This window comes from Camellia sinensis, chromosome 15 (assembly GCF_055761805.1).
Source record: "Camellia sinensis isolate YWXY chromosome 15, ASM5576180v1, whole genome shotgun sequence".
Lineage (NCBI taxonomy): Eukaryota > Viridiplantae > Streptophyta > Magnoliopsida > Ericales > Theaceae > Camellia > Camellia sinensis.
Window position 1 is genome coordinate 47,904,768 of NC_138975.1, and position 23,786 is coordinate 47,928,553.

Sequence of the window (23,786 nt, forward strand, 5' to 3'; positions counted from 1 at the left end):
CATCAAGGGTGTCATTATAATTTATCCATAATGCAAGAGTGGTGCTATTAGCATCCCATAAATTATTTTAGACCCCTCGTTTTTTGAACCCTTACTTATAAATTTTGAAACTCTTAAAATTTCTTTTCCCCACCCAAATAATATCAAAATTATCCTTGTGAAAATATTTCACCCATTGAATGCACACCCCTCATATCCCCACACTCCCAAAAAACCTCTCTTCCAACAAACCCTAACAAAACCTACAAAGAAGAAGAAGAGCCAAGTGTAATTACTGTCTCTGCTTCCTCAGCCTTTTCTTTGGTTTAACCATTGTTACAATTGGTATGCTCTCTCTCTCTCTCTCTATATATATATATATATACACATAATTTCTTTATCTCTCTATCTCTCTCTATATATACACTATCAAATAAGCTCTCTCTCTCCCCATCTCTCTCTAACTTGAAAAAATAAAAACTTCTATAAGCGTTAAGAATTTTGACCGTTCTAAGTGTTAAGAAATTTCCATTACTTATTTGTTCTAGAATGCGTTCCTGAACAAATAAGTAACATTCGGGCCTGTATTCCCGAACCATAGGAAACATAAAGTCTATCGTCTGACAACCAGTTCAGCCTATCAGAATCTAACATTATTTGATTAACGAAGAAAATTACACATCAACCAATATCATTTGGTCAAAGTTTAATACTTTTGATTAACAAAGATAAGTAGCACCAACCAGTTTCATAAAGAAATAAAACTGAAATTTTTCAGATAATAAAAAATATGTTATAAACATGTACATCTACTTCACTAGAACTTCATATGTCTACATCCAACTCCATTGTCTCAGTTATCGTTACACTCGATCCTACGACTAAAGTGAAATGATGCACTCGGGCTTGTTTCTAAACAAATAATAAATGTTCGATTACCGATTTCTGAACAAACAAACAATGTTTGAGCCTGTGTTCCCGAATTTCGATCATATGTTTAGGAGTTTAGTCCCAAAAAAATGACAAACAGATTTATTATTTTTGCTATTTTCTTCAATAAACTTACCCTTACAAAGCCAATCTCCTCTGAGCTAAGAACAACATCAAAGTTACGAATCTCCTTTGAGCTTTTATTGTTGTACTCCTTTTATCTTATGGAGTTGTGCTTGCTGGAAAAACTTCCACTCATTGTCATTGCGAAGAAGTGTAAATAAGCAAATGGTTGTCATTATTACTGTTGGAATATTACTGTCAAAGGGTTTTCAAGGTTTTGAGAGTGGATAAGTTTTTAAGATAGGATTTGGAGAAGATGGATGGGTGGTGATGGATGTGGATATTCTCATAAATCTTAATTTATGATATAGTGGGTGCGTGGATTTAATTGTGAGATGGGATGTCTTAAAATTAATGACAGCTTTTTTAGTAATTTTATTTGAGGTTATTATTGTAATTAAAAAAAAATAACCTAAAAATTTGAGGGTCCAAAATAATTCATGGGGTGCTAATAGCAGCATTCTAATGCAATTAGCAACTGAAATTTGTTTTGTTGTTTTTTCTTTGTCGTAAATTATACCCACCTCTTATGATATTGGAAGAAAATATATTAATCCTTATCATTTTAGCGTAATTATATTGACCTCACTTTTAGTAAGGGTAATGTGATTCAAACTAATGAAGATGACGTGAAGACACTAAGATAAAGGGCTATTTTGGGAAGATGGTTATAATCAACTTTTTGGTGAAAAGCTGCTTATAAGCAACTTTTTTTGTGAGAAATGAAGTGGGTTATAATTTAAGAAGTGGATTATGACCCACTTCCCAAAATAGGCCAAATAATATAAAATCTATATGCTAATAGCAGCATTCTAATGTAACTAGCAACTGAAATTTGTTTTGTTGTTTTTTCTTTGTGGTAAATTATACCCACCTCTTATGATATTTGGAGAAAACATATTAATCCTTATCATTTTAGCGTAATTATATTGATCTCACTTTTAGTAAGATTAATGTGATTCGAACTAATGAAGATGATGTAAAGATACAAAGATAAATAATATAAAATATATATTTTAGTGTAAAAGATATGAGAACATTATTTTCCGGAAGTGGAGAAGCTGTTATGCGGGCTGCGCAACAGCGGCTGCTATGCGGCGAAATAGGCCCATTTTGGGGCCTATTTTGATAATCCGAACCGTTCACATTTTAGAATACATTAAGTAGAACATGCTTGCAAAAAATTAAGTTAATTGGATATCGTTTAACTATTCATTCACTCATATTTGTATTCATTTTAATACTTTAAATTATAATTATGATTTATTTTTGTAGATACAAATGTGAGTGGATAAATGGGTAAACGATATCCGATTAATTTAATTTTTTACAAGCATATTCTACTTAATGTATTCTAACATGTGAATAGTTCGAATTATCAAAATGAGCTCCAAAATGGACCCATTTCTGCACAGCCCGCGCAACAACATCTCCACTTCCTTATTTTTCATTCATATGCCTAATGAGTTATTGATGAAAATGACACTAATATTACGTTAATTAAAACTTTAAGATAATCTAATGTAATGATACTAAATTTATAAAATTTATTATATATTTTAATATCTCAAATAAGGTTAGTGGAATTATTTATTGGGCAAATTATGCTTGTAGTTGTCATACTTTGATTTCTAGGTCATGTTAGTCCTTATAATTTTAATTAGTTCGATTTTAATCTCAATTTATAACGTTGTTTCAATTTGGTTAAATTGATTATAATGGTTAGCATGAAAAGCGTGCATATAAGCGGCAAGTGTCATGTTTATAAGGATAAAATGATAAACTTGTTTAAACTTCAACCAACTCCGTGATTATTTTTCGTAAAAAATGATAATGGCGTTATCAATTAAATCAAATTAATACAAAATTTAAAATTAAGAGTTAAAATCAAATCAATTAAAAATACAATGATCAAAGTAACACGAGAGAGAAAATATAACAGTGTAGTTTGCTATTATTTATTTTAGCCAAATAAGTCGGCTTGCGAAGGACTGTTTGGGCTAAAATAATCAATAAAGACAAAATAAGTTAAAATAGTCAATAAGAGAAAATTTCTCATCTAATCCATAATTATATCATTTTTTCTTTTATAACAATCAAATCAACTATCAAAAAAAAAAAAAATCTAACTATCTTCCCAAATCAAACCAAAATAACAAAAAAATAAAAATAACTAACTAAAATAATTCAGTATGTTTGATTTTAGTTTCTAAAAACTGAGTACTTTTGTTTTTCGTATTTTTTTGTTTTTAGTGAATATTTTTTAAATTTTAAGCAATTTTTTTTTTTACTTTTTAGATGCACTTTGCTTAGATATACCTAGATAGTAAAATATTTGTGAAAAAATATTTTAAAAAATTAATAAATACACAAATATACAAAAATGTATTGAATTTTCGTGTTTTTTTTTTTTTTTGTATTTTTGGTATTTAATGTATTTTTAAAGATTTTTTTTCACAAATATTATATTTTTTAAATGTATTTATGTTAGGTGTGTCTAAAAATTGAAACAAATTGCTTAAGATATTAAAAATATTCATTAAAAATATTAAAACACAAAAAATAAAATTTTCTCAAAATTGTTTTCTAACAAACAGAACCAAACAATCTGATAAACTTCCCAAACAAGGCCAAATTCATGACAATCAATGTAGTTTGTTGTTGAAAATCATAAAGTAATTGAAAAAAAAAAATTTATAAAATATACAGAATTATCCACTTCGTATTTGGAAGACCCAAAAGCAAAAACACCCAAAGTGCACTCTCCTCTCTCTGTCCGATTGCTTCCAACCCCGACCCATCAATACATATAATAGATTTCGAGATTCCAGATTCCATATATATATACAGAGAGAGAGAGAGAGAGAGAGAGAGAGAGAGAGATTTGGGCCTGAGGATCTAGGGTGGTGATGCGATGTCGAGCGAGAGGGTGTATGTGGAGCACTGTAAGGGCATTAATGGCCTCGACAAGGTTGTCTTGAGAGAGGTTCGTGGTAGTTCTGCTGAGGTATGCTTTGTCAAATGTACATGCACTCTTGATCTCATGCTTGAAAATTTTGTTGATTTTTTATTGAATTTTAGCAATCTGATTAACTGATTTTTCTGGGTTAATTGGCTGCATATTGTATTTCTGAAACCCACTTGTATTTGTGCAGTACAGGGCATTTGTGGCTTATTCAAATTTTTAATTAATTATAATAGTTTAATATAGATACAGAAATAAAAACATACATGATCTATGTAAACTGTTCAAGTGATGGGTCATTTAACAATGTTTTGACTGTTTGAATGTTGTTTGAATTGTTTGCTTGCGCAGAAGATATTCAGTTTTGGGGGTTTCCCTCATTAATTTGGAGAAATTGTGTGTGTGTGTTTTTTTTTTTTCAGTTGAATTATTCATTATGATAGAGGTGAAGTAAGGCTGATTAGCAGTGATTGTTGAATAGTTGAGAAGGATGTATGGGGAGGCTGGGGGCTCTGAATCCTAATAGGCACCTTGAATTTTGTTTTGTGTATATTTTTCTTATGACTGCTAGTTGACATATTAACTGAGATAGAACTTCAATAGATATGACTACGGTTATGCAAGGTGGGGGTTTGGAAAAGTACAGAAATAGGGATAAATGTAAGAAAGGGAATATAAGAGCTGTTCTGACAAAATAAGAGTAAAAAGATCTGTCCTTGCCTTACCTTACAACTATTGCTGATGGCAGAGATTATGAGCTTTAGTTGCTATAGGACTTTTTGAGTCGATGCCTCCATCAATTAGTGGTAACAGTCAGGATAGAAGTTTTCATGTTCAAGTTTGATGACTGCTAATGCCAATCAAATTTACAAACTCATAAAATGAAAAGAAAAAAAAAAAAAAAAAAAAAGGATCCTATGGATATCAATTACTACTTTGATGGGGTGTTGTATCGTATGAAACACGGACACCTCTTCGAAGGGAGCGTGTGAGTGTCCGACACGTGTTAGACACAGACACGCACCGGACACACGGTGTATACGTGTCGGACACTCTATGGGAGGTGTCCCTTTTTTTTTTTTTTGAATTTCTTGCAGTTGGACACGTTCGGGACACGCCGGGACACGTTTTGGGCACTTACAAGGTACAAAATGTAATTTTAAAAACTTGTAAATGGGGTAAAATGTGTAAAAACACAAAATTTTGCTTTCCTAAACTAAACCCTAATGTCAACAAAGAGAAAGAGAAGAGAAAAGAGGATGCAAAAAAATCTGAACCTATTGAAGTTCAAGAGGGTGAAGAACCAGTCGATCGATCTAGGGCTTCGAGGTATGTCCTTCATTCTTCTTCTTTGCTTCTTTTTTTCTTCTTCTTTCTTCAATTCGATGGTCTTCGATAGTCGTCTCTCTCTCTCTCTCTCTCCCCCCCTCCCCCCCCCCCCCATTTTGTCCCTCATCTCTGTCTGTTTTGTATTTTTTTTTCTTTTTCTTTTTATAGTCCCTAATTAAAGATATTTTTGTATTAAAATACCTTTTTTGTAATAACAAAAACCCAATTTTTTTTATTTATACCTCATACTCCCTTTTTTTCCCCCTCTTTTTATTTTTTCTATCTATTTTTTTGGGTATTCTTGTTTGCTTAACCTGAACATACATAGCACTAATTGTTTTTATTTGTTGGAAAAAACTAATTTGTTGAACATGTTTATTAATATTTTAGTGTTATTTTGCATGTTTAATTGCCTTCCAATGATTTGTTTTTTTCAATTTTACACATATAATAAATAAATAAAATTATATATATTGAATGTGTGTCCGTGTCGTGTCTCGTGTCTGTGCTACCTAGATTGTATCTGAATATACATTGTAACTGCAATGTATCTTCCCTGAAAGCTGGTCCTTAGGCTAAGGATAGTTTGGCTTTCCTTCTATGGTTGTTTTTTTTTTTTTAAGTACACACAAGTTTTGTATACTTTTTTAATGCACCAATAAGTTCTAAAGTACTTATTTGCCCCAACACTATTTAGGGACATTGATAAGTGAAAAAGGAGCACAATTTATAGGTAAACAGGTTTGATCAATAAGACTGGCCTGTAAGTCACCCATAAAAATATTACAAGGCAAAAAAGAAATGACAAACATCGATTAAGGAGAAATCAATAGTTTGCTCCCACTACAATGCATCAAAACTGGTTAGCAAGAATCCAACCAGCAAAAGGACAACTCCCAAAACAACTCCCATGAACAACCTATGCTACAACACAACACCTAAGTGGCGCATGATTCCTTTCTCTAATTACGACGCTTTTCCTTCTTCGGTACACGTTTGGATTCCTTCACCCAAAATGTTTTCAATTTCTCCAGAACACTTTCACTCTTAGAACCTTTCCCTTTCCCTTTCTTTCTTGGCTTTCCTTCTACGTTGATAAACTTCTGATGGACTTGTGTTCTTTATACATACAAGTTGCCAACATTTTTTATTTATATATTGTGCAGTTTTGCCCGTCTTGCCTCACTTATTAGCTTTCAACTTGGGGAATGAACTGCAATTTTTTTGCTGTTGAGGATGACACAGACTTACTGGCCTTTAATTTGTTGCCTCTTTTAACCCTGTTGATGAGGATTTCTTGTTTTTATGTCCCTGAATTCATACCCTGTTTACATATTTACTTTACTTGTGGGCATGAGATGATCAATTCATCTACTTTTAGATCTTCTTCTTCTTTTAATATGTTTGAATAAGAGAATATCAATTTTTTGAGTAAGGGTAAACGAAAACAGAACATTTGTGATGACAAGATTTTCTTCAAAGTGAGCTAAGAAAATCACTCGTCCAAAAAGGCCCATGCAAGTCGTGCAAAGAAGTTATAGTTGGTCCTATAGGTACTCAAGCCGGAAAGGGCAGCCCAACAATCTTCTTTGGATGTCATTCCTGTTTTGTGAATTAATCCACATCTATGTTGGAATTTGTACATCTAGAACATAATAAAGATCCATTGGGGATGTCTGTGATCTCTGCATTTAGGTTTATCTTTAAGGACCCCAAGAAGGAGGCTTAGTGGCATATGCAACAAAAGAATCACCTTCCACCGCCTAGCCAAACATTAAAGCCATATATCAATCTATGGTTGTGCATGGGTTGGTTTGGTTAAAGTTAGTACTAATTTAGAAGTGAACTGAGCTGCCTAGGTTCCCAAAATCACAATCTAGAAATCTAGAACTAAACGAACCCTGTTTGGCACAACTTCTTGTAGTGAAAGTGTTTCATCATGAAGGACTTTGTAAAGAGGACTTCATAAAAAAAATTTCTAGACAAGACAAATGTTTGGTGAATTTTTTTTTTTTTGTAAAGTCCTTTGAAATCAAAAAGTGCTTCCACCATGTAATAAACGTTTAGTGTCAATATTTTAGAAATAACCAAATAGCTTCCAACTGACTTGGTGATTAGTATAATCATTTGTTGAGTATAGCAAATACACCAATTGAAATTAAAAAAACTTGAATGCCACTCTCCAAAAATTTGTTGATGCGGAACGTGTGTGCACCTTGGATATTTTTCTAATTTTGTCTTCAATATTTATTGTCTAATTTATCTTAGTATTTAATTTTAATTATACCATAATAAATAGGAGTTTTAGCTTGATTAGGATTTTAATAATATTTATTTTCCTATTCTATTTGGATTCAATTTACTAGTTTGTTTAGGTTTCTTGACTTATAAATATTATGGTTTACATTGTATTATTTAGCTTTGATTAATGGAATTTGAGATATTATCTTGTCACCCCTTCTTCTTCTTATTCTTCTCTCGCCGCCTTCTCTTTTCTCTTTCTTTCTAAGGCATCTATATCAGTTGGTATTAGAGTCGAAGCTCCGATCACCTTTCCCCCCTTTCTCTATATCAATCGTGTCCACTATCCATCCTCTTTATTGTTGAACAACCTGAACTACAAATTACAAATCCTAGCCCATTGCTTCAATTACTGTCTAGATTTAATTATACATCCATCTGTCTTTCTCAAAAACTATCAAACCTAGAACAATGGTTTCCTTCTGGCTTTTTTGTTTTCTTTTTTCCTTTCAAAAGGGATCATAGCATGTTGAGACAAGTGACTATGGATGTATGTGAGAGACAAAAAAAAAAAAAAAAAGAACCAAGGAATAGGTATAGCATTACAAAAAATAACTCACAAATTGCGCAGACCACTATGGTCTTGAGTTCATGTGACAGAAATGCACAGTAATGCAAAGATGTTGGAGAACAGAGTAAGGTCAGAAACCTATGTATTTATAGGTTCGGGCTAGTAAATATCATGATATAAAAGGGTTTTATGGGCAATATGTTAAAACAAATAAGGATACTATTGGAAAGCGGAATATTACACTTTAGTGAGTTACAGACTTTGTGACAAGTCAATTTAAACTGTCATTTTGGAAAACCACCCCGAGTGGCTTCCTGTTGACGAGCTTCCAGGAGATTAGACTTTTTCCAAAAGTCTCTTCCTGTGAGTTCACCAAACATCCCATTTTATTGTAGAAGTTCTTTTGGGCTAGGGATCCCTTTTGGAAAGCTCCTCCAAACACCACCTATGGCATTTAATTAACTGAACCAAAGAAAATTGATAAAACGTGGTTTGGTTCCAACTGTGGCTTTAATGATAATATATTTAAGAAAACAACTGAACTAAGAAGGTCAAGCTCGTAATCCCTTAGGCTCTACATGACAAGTCCAAGTATTAATAACCTATGCAACCAATCTTTATGGAGAGGTGGAGGACAACCATTCTACTGACAGGGGTGTGGGATGAGCCACTGCGACATGAACATATTGAATTGAGAGAGCTATATCAAGAAGAGGTGGGCAATAAACTATTAATCTTCTATTGATATGGGATGAGTACCCCTTGTTGTATAGTGTTACTAGCGCATGACCCATGCCGGTAGCACTCTCAATATAAAAAAGCCATGTTTAAGTTAAGGGCAACCTTTTCAAAGGGTCTCGGTCTTGGGTTTGAGTTGTATCGCGTCTTATCTTATGTGCTATGATGTTTTTGTATGAAAGTGAGAGAATATAAAAAGATTAGTAAAATTAACAAATTGAGTTCAAGATTAACGAATTCATGAAAGTAATTAATATTTTTTAGTTGAACGATCAGTAATAGGAAAAAGTGAGTTTAAGCTAAAACGTCTCGAAGATATAACTAAGCTACGTTTTTTTTGACAAAAGATAGATATGATAAAGAAATATTTCAATGTACATAAGAAAATATTTGCATGAGAATTGAATTATTAACCTTAAAAGATCTAAGAATTGACTTTCCAATAATTTTTTTTTTTTTTTCATTTTTGGGAGGGAAAAAAAAAAAAAGAAAGAAATAGAAAGAGAAAGAGGAAAAGATAAAAATTGTGGTTGAATAGTAAATACTTGTTTTAGGTGTATCATGTACATGCACTAAAAATTCTTGGTTTAAAAGATTGGTATTACTTTTTCTTTTCTTTTTTTTTTTTCTTTTATAAATTGGTTTTGCTTCCTCTTTTATCCCTAGTATTTAAACTATTTGCCACTCAATTTAAGAAAAGCAAAAACTACTATTAATCTGAAAATTTATGATATAGTGCTTTAGGCATTGATAAATTGCAAATAATTTGAATCCGTATTATGGGAATTTCAATGTCTTGCTCATTATGATCTTGTGCGGGAAACTAAACACCAACAATTTAATTCTTTTAAACTGTGTTTGGATCATGAACTTGAATATGGATTTGGAAAAGAAAATAAAAATGAAAAAGAGCAAAAAATTTAAATTATACTCACTTTTTTTCTTTTACCTTTTCAAATCTCTATCTAAAACCATGATACCCGTAATAGATTTATACAATAGAACTATTGTATTGAACTTTATAGCTAATCCAAATAGATTACATTTTCTTAAACAAAACCAAGAAAATCTAGAGTAGGGATAAGGTTGCTAATTAAAATTTTATTCAAATCTAAGCATATGTTAAAAAAAAAATAAAATAAAAAATAAAAAATAAAAAAATCTCATCATACTACAAGGTTTTATCATGGGTTGAATTTTTTAATTTAGAACTTGTTGATCTAAAGAAGCACACCATTTGAGTGTGGTGTTGTAGTTGTAGCTCAATGATCAGTCATGCACTCAAATACTTTGATTAAGGCAAGAAAGTGTTCACAAATTAAACTTGCAACTCAGTTATTGTTCAATCACTCTTCTTGGACAATGATGGATATACAAAAATCACAATTAATTACAAAGATATACATAACAAAGAAAAACGCAAGAATGATGATTCTTAAATTTTCTAAATTCATTTACTTTGGTTTCTAGTAGGCAATAAATTATAAATACCTCCTCATCACACAGGTGATCTACTCAATGCACTATCTAATCATCCCTTCAAGAAGATGGCAAATGGCCATATTATGATTGTCTATTTGCTCCTGTTTCCATTGGCCTTCTAGCCAAAGCAGAGGAGAAGAATGGTGTTATCTATCCAACAAACCTACTTTGCCATGTTCATACAATTATATAATACTCCTGCTAATAGATTGTAGTTTAAATTCGTACAGTTTTCTTTACTTCTTTTCACTACTCTATAAGTTCACCAACTAAGCAAACTCACGCATAATTTACATGGTGGGACATGATTTTTATTTCCATATATACAAAGTCTTAGGGGAGAAGAGACAAACAATAAAAAAAAAAAAAAGAAAAAAAAAAGGAAAAAGCTAAGAAATATATAACTGAAGCTAAAGGAAGACAAAGATGAGGCAATTGAAACCATATCATACAGATGAATCTAGCTTTGAATTTGAAGTTAGGGAAAATGTCTTCACCAGGAACAACAATAAATAAAGCCAATCCTCAAAGATATCTTATATTTACCATAGGTTGCACTTCCAGACACAATCAAACTCCAATCAAAATTGAGTGAATTCCTGTAACAAAGCTAATTAATCCAAGAACTTGTCACATTTCAATCAAGCATCCTCTAAAAGCTAATTGAGATCCAACTTGCGTTATCCAAGACCTAGAACACGTCTTATTACTATTTTTTGTAATTATTCATGAAACAAACAATAGAAACCAATACGATGGATACAAACCAAACTATATGAAAAAAATATGTAGTGAGTGAATCAAACCATTAATTCACATTAAAATGTATAAAAAAAAATTGTCCATGCCTACATCACTACTAATATTTCTAGTAAATTGTAGGCAAAATTAATTATCTCATGGTAGACAAAAACAGAAATAACTTGCAACAAATCCAAATCCTCCAAACAACACATTTCACCAAATCAAGCTCACTACCAAAATTGCGCAACTAAATAACAAATCCAGTTAACAACAATACATAATAACACAAAAAAAAAAAAAAAAAAGTTCTAGGATGCAACAATAGCAAAGACGTAATGCATTTCAATGCAACTACTCTAAAATTTGAACATGCAAGTTGGTATAATAATATCTCCACAACAATAGAAACACACAATACCACCATAACAGGAAATAGCAAATTTTGGATATTAACTTATAACCAAAAAGACAAATCCGAGCAAAGAAAAGGAATATATTCAAATTCTAGTTCTTAAACAAATATCTGAAATTGTAAGGGGGAAAAAAAGGAAAGAAAAAGATTTAGGGTCCGTTTGGTTTAGTTTTAGAATTATGATTTGAGTGTGGAATTGTGTTTTGAGTGTGGAGTTGTGTTTTGAGTTCTGAGTTTTTGAATCATGATTTGAAAAGAGAAAATTTGTTTGGTTATGAGTTTTGAAAAAAGTTTTGGGATGATTTGTAGTTTTTTTTTTTTGTTTTTTTTAATTGATTGATGTATATAATGTGAGAGAATGAGAGAAAAAAGATGAGTGAGAAAAAATGATTGATTAATAATAATTAAAAAAAAAGAAAAAAGGAGAGGAGTTTTGAAAGTAATTTTGAATTGTATTTTAAAAATATCTTTGGTTAATATGTTTCATCCAAATCATGTTCTAACAACAAAGTTAAGTTTTGAAAAGTAAATCAAACGCTACCTTTCTTGTTTCATGTTCTCTTGTAGATAAAGGAATACTTTCTCTCCATTTCTTGGAACATACCCTTCCATTGCCCTTTTACTCTGTATACAGATAATCACCTCCATAACCTAAAGTTTAATAATAATAATAAACAGATAAAAAATAGAAAACATAACCAAAAAAAAGTTTGCTTTTGAAAAAAAAAAAAATCAAACAAACAATCAAAATAAAATCTCCCGAACAAAAAATACTACAAAAAGCCAAAATCTACCAAAATTGTTTATTAAAATTCACAAATTTTCATATCCATGACATTCCAGTCTTCAATAATTAACCACTCTTTTTAAGAATTTCACAATCACTTTACAAAAGTCACCGGTCAATCTTCTGTTACATTTTGGGGGTCCTTTGTACATTAGGCAAATCAATCTATATATAGTATGCAAAAGAACATTTTGGGTATTAATAATTTTTAAGAAGATCAATATGAAAACTCTGTAGTAGGACTTAATTTTTAAGAAGAAGATCAATACTTTTTTAAAAAAAATAGAAGATATGGTAGGAATTATTAAGTAGAAGATCAATATGACAACTCTGTAGTCAGTCTGGAGGGTTATCTTTGTCCTTCAACATAAATTGCCCGTTAAAAGAAGATATAGTTATAGTAGATAAGCTCTTCAACTTGAGAATATCAGCAATATAATAAACGATTTTAACAAATGAGTTTATCCTGTAAATATGACCATCCTACATTAAATCCTCCCAATTTTAGCAATGAATGTTTGCTTTCAACAAAGCTCACTAATTTCATTGGTTGTTTGAGTGTGTGGGGGAGTGTAATGTAATCTAAAAACAATCAAATTAAAATACCTTTTCTGGTCTCCAAGATTGACGACAGTCGAGTACCAAGTACCCACTTGAAGCCACTCCACTACCAGCATTGACTTTGATTTACCCAAATAGACAAATTGAGAGAGAGACGAATCCTAACAATTGGACACACTTGTTATTTATAAAGAAAATAAATAACTAATTGGACCCACTTGAGTGGACTAATCCTAACAATCACCCCCTCCACCCATGTGGGTTATCCACTTTTGCACCCCTTAACCTGGGTGCCTTACAAAGCTTACTTTGCAAATTTGTAGTGACTTCTTCTCTCCTCCCTCTTGTGCACATTTGGAGAGATCACCACCACTAACCAAAACCTGAGCAAAGGATACTCTTTTCTTCCCGAGCGCGTGCTTTGCCTTGTCAACCAACTCGGTCTTTTTGCTCGGAGCTTCCTTGTGAACAATCAGCAATTGCCCTTCTTTCTACATATCTTTTGAAGCACCAATTTGCGCTTCTATACGTCTTCCATGCGCCCCCATATGCCCATTCTTTGTGCCCTTTTGCAACTTTTGATCACGTTGTTCACCCATACGCAGTACTTGCGTATATCTACTGCCCGTACTACTTGACTGATGTTTGATAGTAGCTCCCTTTGTCAAAACATCCCCTACAAGTGTGTACAATTTACCAACTGTTTGTCCATGCAGCATAACCCTGTCTCCCTTGAAAACTTGAAGAACTCCATCACTAGATGAGAACCTTCAACCTTTCAAATCTAGCATTCCCAAAGATATTAGATTTTTTCTTAAACCTAGCACATGTCGAACTCCACTCAATGTAAGAATTCTTCCATCATTCATACGGAATTGCACTGTCCCCACACCAACAACCTTATTCACTGTGTTAGCCATCCTAACAGTATTTCCACTAATAGCCTGATATGTGGAAACAATATTCCTTGTTTGAACATATGTGAAAAGAACACCCAGAATCCAACATCCAATCTAATTTTTCCATACTTGGCTAGATTGTGAGAACATCAACCTCGTCATCAAAAGAACCCTCCATAACTGCTTCTTCAGATGGATTTGCTGCTTCAGATGGATTTGCCTTTTCCTTGTCTGCCTTGAGCCTTGGGCAATTCTTAATGATATGACCCTCTTGGTCACAATAGTAGCACTTCCTTTTGTGGCCTGGCCTTGATTGCGAATGACCCCTCAGTTTGGATCCGTTATGATGCAACCATGGCACCCTCATTTGAGATCTTGCCGCTCTCCTTTTTCCGGATTGACTCATGGGATATAAGTGTAGCAACCACCTCATCTAACCTGAGAGTATCTTTCCCGTACATAAAAGTAGTCTTGAGATGTTCAAACGACGAAGGTAAGGAGACCAACAAAAGGATGGCATTATCCTCGTCCTTGATCTTCGCACCAATAGCATCTAATTCCATTATTAGCTTGTTGAACTCATCCAGATGGTCCATAAAATTTGCTCCCTCTGTCATCTGAAGTGCGTAGAATTGCTTCTTCAGAGACAACCTATTTGTTAAGGACTTTGACTAGTACCTACTTTCCAACTTTGCCCAAAGTTTTGCGGATCTGTCTCATTGATGACTTCCCGAAGTGTGCTATTCTCGAGATACAACTGGATTGTCCTGTTTGCTAGATCCCTCATCTCTTGCCACTTTTTATCCTTCATCCCTTCTGTCTTTTCAGACTTAATTCTGAGAGCTTTTATCACACCCTCCCTTGTCAAAATATTTTTCACCCTTTGTTGCCATAGGGTGAAATATCATTATTTTCGTTGAAAGGTTCAATCATGAAACCTGAACTTTTCCTTGCCATGAGAATTTTGACCTCCACTGATCTGTTCGGAATCTGAAAATTCTGACCATACAGATGAAATCACCGCACCTAAAAACCTTAGGAGTACACCTCCACCTCAAATTTTTCTATTATATTTAAGCACCAATATAACAAAAAAGAATTCTGCATCATCGAGATTCATTAACCTGTTACACTGGATCACAATCCTGTGAAACTTGAATCAACTTCCAATTACCTGATTGTCTTTTCCATTAAAGACTAATACGGTGCAAAGAAGCTCAACCTTTTGTGCACGCCTCCCAAGACCACAATCAAAATTCTGTCCACAATGCGTTGCACTGTTTCCAACCTCTTCGCTATCCAAAACTTTTTTTCTCTGTGCGATAAAAAAAGATTTTGATTTGTACAAGCAAATCAGAAAATTTAACCTGTGCTCCTTTGTTTGCCAATCCCACCTAGAATCGACAACCTTAAGCTCTAATACTGTTTGTTGGGATTTTGAATCCCACCCATGCTAGCAAAAACACAAATAAACATACCGAAAAAATATGACACGAATATTTATGTGGTTTGGCACCAACTGCCTACATACACAGGTATGAGAAATCCACTAAAATATGAGTGATTACAAATATGAGATAAAAAATACCCAAACCCAAAGCCCTTTGGTTGTTTGTGTTTTTTCTCTCACCTCCCTGTCACTCGCTTATTCTCACCACATAAATTCATAGCCCCCATTTAGTTATTTATAGGCAAACCCAAAGAATCCTAATCCCATATAATTGGGAAACCAAATTCTACACATTTGATTTCTAGTAGATTTCGAACTCTACTAAAATACATGCATAAAGCAAAGAAACAACTAATTGGACCCAGTTGGGTGGACCAATCCTAACACATCAGCCCTTATAGATTTCTCACCATCAGATTAAATTAATCCTCACCATCCATGGTGACATCTAAGAAAAATGTCCCACCAACTCCCTTGTTTTGTTATATATCCATATTCAATACACACCAGGGTGAGGATTGTATCCTACATCAAGAAGTTAGCTGAAGCCTCAAGTCTTTTTTGCATTATATATCCATTCAGTGGTGACCATTGGTTCAATGGTAAAATCTTGGCCTACTAACCTTGAGTCTATTTTGATAATAGAATGCATGATAAATTGATAATAGAGCTTATGAGGCTATTTTGTTACACATGCCCAGGGTTTTTTGTTCATTTAATATATAAATGAATTAAATCTCAAGTTCACTTGGGTAAACCAGGTAACCAACCCAGAACAAAACCAAGTTGGTTCTTCAAATTACAAAACCAAAGTGAATCATGAAGACTAGGTTCAATTAGTTTATCGAGTTGGTCAATTCATTTGCACACCCCTTTATCATTCCAATCAATCAATCCATTCCAATTGGATATGATTGAGTTTGCATTATTTTAATGTAATTTTTCTTATGCCTCACCTCGAGGAGATTAATGTGCTTTGCTTAACCTTTTGCCTTCAAATGCTTTGTTATGATTTAAGTTGCTGACAGTGGTTGATGAACATTGTAGTTTGCTCAAACAAGCTGACATATGAAGATATGGCTTTAGGCTCTATCATTGTAGTAATTGTTTTGTATCAAGTCATTTATTGGTTACATCGTCAATAACTCCTTTTAAGTTTTTATGTGGTTTCTCAACATCTGTTGCATTTTTTAATTTGTTATTGATTAGTTATGTAGGGTTTCTTGTACTGCCTCAATAGTACTAGTCTGATCTAGTGGGTCTAGCCTTTTTAAATGAGGTGGCAGTTGAATGAGATGTTCTTGATTTCTTTAGTTAAGAAGTCTTTGTTGACTGAGGGTAGTTCAAGTTTTTTTTATAATTGCTGTAGCTAAGATGTTTGCTGATCATGAACATTGGATGCATGCAGACAAGTTCTAGTGAGTCTAAGGGTCTGTTTGTTAACACAATTAAGTACTTAATATTGAATAGGTACAGTTATTTATCTTATTAAATGTGTGTGATAATGTGCAATTGTTACCTTCTCTCTCTCTCTCTCTCTCTCTCTCTCTATACATGACACCCTCTTGTCTTTGCAAAGTCTCGCTTTGTCTTGTTGCAACTTGCAATGCCACTCTCCCTCTCTCTCTCAAAGGAGAGTTGGTTAGTTGTACCTGAGCATCAGTCATCTTGTTGGATTTTTTCGTTGATTTATTGTCCAGGAATCACGTAATAACAATGCTGATGTAAAGGTTTCTATCGTTCATCAATCATATGATGGCACAAGCCTTTCATTGGGTCTTTCTAAGTGTTCATGTTTGTGTGTGCATAGACACTTTTATGTATGTATTAGTTGATCTCCAATGGGCATTCCTCCTTAAATATTCATATACATGCATATATCAGTTCGCATTCAGTGGGTCTGTTTGCGTGTGTATATATTCATTTACACTTTTATGTATGTATCAGTTGATCTCCAATGGACATTCCTCCCTAAATACTTATGTATGTATCAATTGACCATGGGTATTTTGTGTTTGAATTGAAAGATTGAAATGTATTGAGTGAAATGGGGTTATACAAGTATTTAGGGAATATCCTTTTTGTATGTAATTAGTTCAATGGTCAAGTACATGTGACAAAATTTGTTTTGGGTTTTTGTTTTGTGTGTTAGGTCTATGACATTTTTTATTGTATGTACAAAAATATTCTTAAAATGATGCTAATAATAACTATAATAATGGAAAAATTGTACGCTTAACAATTTTTAAACTTGAGCTTGTTGTACTTGTCAAATAGCTTAACTAAGTCTGGTGCTTAAATTTAGATGCAACTAATTGATTTTTTTCCCCTTAAAATTAATAAGTAGATTAAAGTCTTCAGCATTTAACTTTTCAGTACTTAATTTTAGTTTTCTCAAATAGGCCCCAAGTCTTTGTTGCTGATCCAAAAAAAAAAAAAAAAAGGCCCCAAGTCTTTCCCCTTGGCCTTTTCTAGTGGAGATTGTAAGTAAGTTGAATGGAGATTACTAACTCCTGCTGGCTTTGTTGGTTATGATGTTTTTGTGGGCCAAAGGGAGCTGAAGTATATCTTTTGCTATTCTAGCTAAGATAGTTGCTGATCAAGATTATTGTATATGTTTCTTTTAGGATAAAGTACCAATAGGTCCTAATAGTTTGACTTAATTGCCACAAAGTCCTATTGAAAATAAGTTCTAGTAAATAGTTTTTTATGACGACTTTTTGCATATGTCGCTAAAAATTGACAATTAGTGACTTTTTTTTGTCAACGGTTTTTATAAATTGTCGCTAAACTTACAATTAGTGACTTTTTTTGTGACAAAATTTTCAAACTATCGCTATAAGTTGAAAATTAGTGGCCTTTTTTTGTGACGATTTTTTTAAAATGTTGTTAAACTGATAATTAGTGATATTTTTGTGATAATTTTCAAATTGTCGTTGAAAATTAACAATTAGTGACTTTTTTAATAGTGTTTGATGAAAAATATCATTAATTATCACAAGACCTATTGAACAATAAGTTTACCTATTAGGACCTACGCATAGTCCTTCTTTCTTCTATATGGTTAGAACTTTCTGGTGCAACTAGAGAAATAAATGCTAATGTAATGCTTTTGGATTAATAAAGTAGTTTAAACACAATAGGTAAATTTGCTGAATGCAGCACAAAATGCATCTTAAATCTGTGTACAGTGACCCCCCCCCCCCCCCCCCCCCCCCTTTTTTTTTTCTCTTTTCTCTATCAATCCATTACTTATTTTTCCTTATGTGTGAACCAAATTCTTAGCACCTTAGGGTTGCTCTTGCTCATGTACAAATGTACTCAGTTTATCTAGTAAATCAGATGAGTTATACCCACCTACCCTTCTTTAGTCAGGAAGATTGTATGCATTTCTGATATATGGTCATAACTGTCTTACGGAACACTTGAACTGAAATGTAATGTTCTTGGATTGGTAAAGAGTTTAAACAATAGGTAAATGTGTTTATAGAAAGTATCCAAATCTATGTTGTATATACTTCTGCCCTTGTATCTTTACTCAAGCATATCCTCCCTTACGATGTGTCATTTTTTCTCCAACCTTTCAAATCCATGTATTTGTGCTCTCCCTTGCTTCTTTACTAAAAAATCTCCTCCCTTTTGATGTGTCATTTTAGCTCCAATCCTTTCAAATCCTCTTTGTTCTTTGCCAATCTGACAGAAAGGTTTGGATTTGTGTCTGTTTTGTCTACTCTGAACTCCTTGCTACACAGTGTTATTTTGATATCATTTGGTTGAATTATTGAATAGTGATTCATGCACATAGTTGAATGCAACTTCAGTGGCATGTAGGGTTCACACACATGGACTGCCTTGGTTGACTACCAAGTGTCATATTCATCCCCTATGGAACATCTTGTCTTTCTGCTTCTTTCTTGATTAATTTTTCAATGCACTTTTCTGTTTCTGACTGTGTTCCAACTTCAGTGCTGATGAAGTTACATTGTGCACTTTGGACTTGAATTAAATTGTTGAATTGTCTTGTCACCTAAGTTTCAAAAGCATATATGTTGACAATCTTATCACATTCGTATTTGTTTGTTTAAACAGGTGTATCTATATGGCGGTCAAGTTACATCATGGAAGAATGATCATGGGGAAGAATTGCTTTTTGTCAGCAGTAAGGTACCATATTTCATTTTAGTCTTCTTTCTTGAGCATTATGGCTTTGGAAACTCGATAACATTTAAACATCTTTGTTAGAGATGATTCTAGTGATTCCCCAAAAGAGATTTAAACTAATGCATTACTTAGAGTTATATATGTTCTTGCATAAATGACCAAATGTTAGCACATAGATGCTGGGGGCAGACAGTCTAGATGACCTGCTGTCCTCGAAGGATGGTCTTTAGTCCAGCATATAGTACCTCAGATCAATTGAGTACTTATTGATGTGTGTTGATTATTCATGTATCGGTCAAATGGCGAAGCGCCAGGTTGTTGGTAAAAGGAGCGTGAACTGGCGGGGGAGCTTACACAAGTAAGTGAAAAACGCCCATAGGGCCTTTTTAAAGTGTGGCCCACACATGGTCAGGGGGGAAAGAAAGGGTGGCGCACCAGCCTTAACTCTTAGAATCGAGTTGGCACTGCTGGATGCTTTTGATCAATATAATAGAAACAGGAGTCAACCAAAAAGAAAGACCATCAAAAGTAATGACCACCAAGATATGCATAGTGATTCGATCTTTCGATCACCCATTTTGGGGGCTTCCACCTTATCATTGACCAAGTGCTTACAAAGATCTACAAACCAACAACCAATTAATCACACACGCGCGTGCGCACACACACACACATGAGCGAGTCTATATGAGAAAAACAGAGTATTTGATCAATACCTTTGAGTTGTTTTTGAAGATGGAGGCTTCCTTGTGTGGCCATGTGAGAGGGAGGGAGAGTTGAAAGCTATGCGACAACAAAGGAGAGAGAAGTTTTTGAATGCGGCTCCATGTGGACTTAGCTTGCTTGAGCTGAAGGAATGGGGTTCGAATCATCTACAACTAATTCACACTCTTCTATGACTAGTTCACACAATTATGTTTAGATCTCAAGGGGTTTGGTGAGAACTAAAAGAAAATTGACAGAAGGGAAATATCATGGTTTTATTGGATTATTGAGAAGCTAAGAAAATGGTGAGAAATGAAGAAAAATTGTGATTCTATATATATATATATATATATTAAAATTCATGTTTCATTTCTCATTAAAATTGGTAAGATATGGTTAATTTTACAAAACATTGAAAATAGGGTTAATTTTATTTTCATCTCCTAAATTATTCAGTGGGTTTGGTTTCAATTTTCTGAATTCAATTTTCTAGAAGTTGAGTTTTTTGTTTTTAATGAATATTTTTAAAATTTTAAGTGATTTTTTTTACTTTTTTAGATGCACTTTACTTAGATGTATCTAAATAGTAAAATATTTGTGAAAAAATATTTTAAAAAATTAATAAATACACAAAAATACAAAAAAATGTACTGAATTTTTGTTTTTTGTTTTTTGTTTTTTGTTTTGTTTGTATTTTTGGTCTTTAGTGAATTTTTTAAAGATTTTTTTCACAAATATTATATTTTTTAATTTATGTTAGGTGTGTCTAAAAATTAAAAAAATTCCTTAAAATATTAAAAAAATTCAGTGAAAACAAAAAAATGGAAAACGAAAAAGTAGAATTTTTTGAAAAGTGAATTCTGGAAATGGAAACCAAACAGAGTGATTGCCATTTTTTTCTATTTTATCTTTAAATTATCAATTTCATCTATTTAGACCTTGAAGTTTTTAAATTCAGGTAATGTGGTTTAATTGTCAGTTGTCCAAATTAGTAACTGTTAAAGCCTAATGTCAATGGGACTGGAATTTGTTTTTCTTATCTTCAAAGTGATCGACTTGCTTTTTCTTTTCTCAAGTCTCTTTTCTGCAGCATTTGAACAACCCCTTGCTTAATAGGTTTATGTTGTTAATTCTTGCTGAGCCAGTTTCCCAGATTCAACCACGAATTCTTACACCCCCATGAATAATTTAATCTGCATATATATATGCTTTTCTTTTCTGCAGTTTTTGTTGCATAATTATGTGTTCTTCTCTTTTCTAAAACGTACTTGAGTTTCATGCAGGCTATTTTCAAGCCTCCAAAGGCTATACGTGGAGGAATTCCACTCTGCTTTCCTCAAGTGTGTAAAACTTTCTTTCTGCAATCTGTTTTTTGCTTTTCATATATTACATTTTTCTGAGGGAATACTCGCCATATGCAGTTTGGAAGTCATGGTCCTCTAGAACAACATGGATTTGCAAGGAATAGGTTTTGGAGTGTTGATCCCGATCCTCCTCCTTTTGCAACAAATAGGACCAACAAAGCTTTTATTGACTTAATACTTAAACACTCTGAAGAAGATGCAAAGACATGGCCTCACAGGTGCACAACTCAAATTTGAGAATATGTTTAATTCGGTCCAATATTCCACGCAATCATCCTTTAGAAAGGCATTTTGATTGAGTTATTTGAGCTCCATGCTTTCCTGTTGAGTGAAAATTCTTTCAGGTAAATTGTTGAATTCAATTAGTTTGCTTGTGCCAACATTATTTATTTATTGGGCTCGATGTTAGTCATCTTATTTTCTTACCCACCCCAAGAGAAATTTTCATTTTTGCATTCTGCAAATTTGTACATGTGTGTGCCTGTGCATCTGGTTACAAATATGTTTTCTTGAATTTATTGACGGTTCTCTTGTCATACATTGGTCATGTAAATATGACAGTCTCTGGTCTCTTGTTGGACGTGGATCAATTAATATTTCAGAATTCCGTGATTCGCAGATATGAATTTCGCCTTAGGGTGACCCTGGGACCTGGAGGAGATCTGATGTTGACATCCCGCATTAGAAATACCAACACAGATGGAAAGTCATTTACATTCACATTTGCCTATAACAATTATTTCTCTGTTTCTGATATCAGGTTTTTTCACAGACTCGACTTCTTGTTGTCATCTATGATTTTTATGCTCTGTTTCTTCATCTGTTTCGGTATACCTGAGGTCAGCCACCTTGTGTACATTATGTTGGAGTGTCAGGCTGTAAAAACTTCAAGGAAAGAATTTGAAACTTGTTGGGAAACACTTGGAACATTAAGCAAAACACATAGCACATATGTGAAATGTTTTTAATTTTCAGAAATGATCCTATATATGATTGTGAAGATGAAAAAATATATTTCTTACATATGTATCAGTAAAAATTGCAAATGTATCAGGAAAAAAGAGGGACAAAAATATAGGAAAAGAAAGAAGCAATGTAGATACTGTCATAATGAACACGTGATGTCTTTCACATAAATTAATAAGATTTCAAGCTTGCCAAAATGTGCTGTGATATTAATGGTGCTAGTGGATAATGAATTGAAGAAACATACAGGGAGTTAGGACCTTGAAAGCAGGGAGGTTTTTTATAGTTTATATGGTGCATATAGAGGGCTGTCGTCATATTTTTTGTGGATATTTTTTGTAGTTTAGTTTCTGTTATGCTTTCGGTGTCTTTTGCGATTGCATTCTCCAATTCGCTTGGGGCTTAGGCCTGCCGTTCTTAATATTCCCTTTCTTTTTTCTTTCTTTTTTGTTTCTCCTTCTTAACAGTATAAGTAGGTTGTTCAGTTTAACTGTTCCAAATATTATCAAATTCTCCTGATAATGTCTACAACATACTCCTGAAAAAACAATTCTGCACAACTCTATGCTCAAATACTGGTTACCTGACATTGAATTTTGGTTACAATCAGTGAAGTGCGCATAGAAGGTCTGGAGACGCTGGATTATCTAGATAACCTGCAGGATAGACAGCGATTTACTGAGCAAGGGGATGCAATTACATTTGAATCAGAAGTTAGTATTCTTTTTCTCCAATGGATTATGTGGCGGTATTCTTGTTGTTTTTCACTAATATTTTGGTGATTTTCTGTGTGGAAAAGGTGGACAAAGTATATGTCAGTACGCCGACCAAGATTGCAATTCTGGATCATGAGAAAAAAAGAACATTTGTATTGCGGAAGGATGGACTTCCTGATGCTGGTGAGTTTAGCCATGTTATCTGCTTCATCAGACTTTTGAGCTTTCTATTAATATATTTGGTAAATTGTACTAACCTTCCTTGCGCTTTGGAGAAAATACATTGAGTTCCCTTAAGGTTTTAATTCACATAACACTTATTTCATCAGTAATTCGTTAGTTGTATGAATAAAAAAAACATTGTTGTCATATCTTTTACACTAAATTGTATATTTTACCTTGTTTATTCTTCTTGTCTTTACACAATTTGCATTAATTTTGGTTGCTTTAGCCTTAGTAAAAGGAGGTTGGTGTAATTATGCCAAACTTGTGAAGCTTATTGTATTTGTTAGAATAGTTCTTTTAGTTATTTTTGTTCTCTTGTTAATATTTATTTAAGATGAGGGTACGATGGTCATATTGCTACTTTAGGTTTTTTATATATATTTGAGTGATGTAAAGTTGAGGGAATTAATTGGTTTTCAATATATACAAAAGTTCTCT

The 23,786-nt window shown here is 33.1% G+C and overlaps 1 protein-coding gene across 1 annotated transcript in view; it reads left to right on the forward strand.

Moving 5' to 3' along the window:
• Positions 1-3,624: 3,624 nt before the first annotated feature.
• Positions 3,625-23,786, forward strand: part of LOC114273418 (putative glucose-6-phosphate 1-epimerase) — a 28,087-nt gene continuing 7,925 nt past the window's right edge. The window contains exons 1-7 of the mRNA XM_028215200.2: positions 3,625-4,039; positions 19,301-19,375; positions 21,361-21,417; positions 21,499-21,659; positions 22,061-22,201; positions 23,018-23,120; positions 23,207-23,306. Of these exons, the coding sequence (XP_028071001.1) occupies positions 3,947-4,039; positions 19,301-19,375; positions 21,361-21,417; positions 21,499-21,659; positions 22,061-22,201; positions 23,018-23,120; positions 23,207-23,306 (730 nt within the window). The 5' untranslated portion in view covers positions 3,625-3,946. The remainder of the gene's footprint in view (positions 4,040-19,300; positions 19,376-21,360; positions 21,418-21,498; positions 21,660-22,060; positions 22,202-23,017; positions 23,121-23,206; positions 23,307-23,786) is intronic.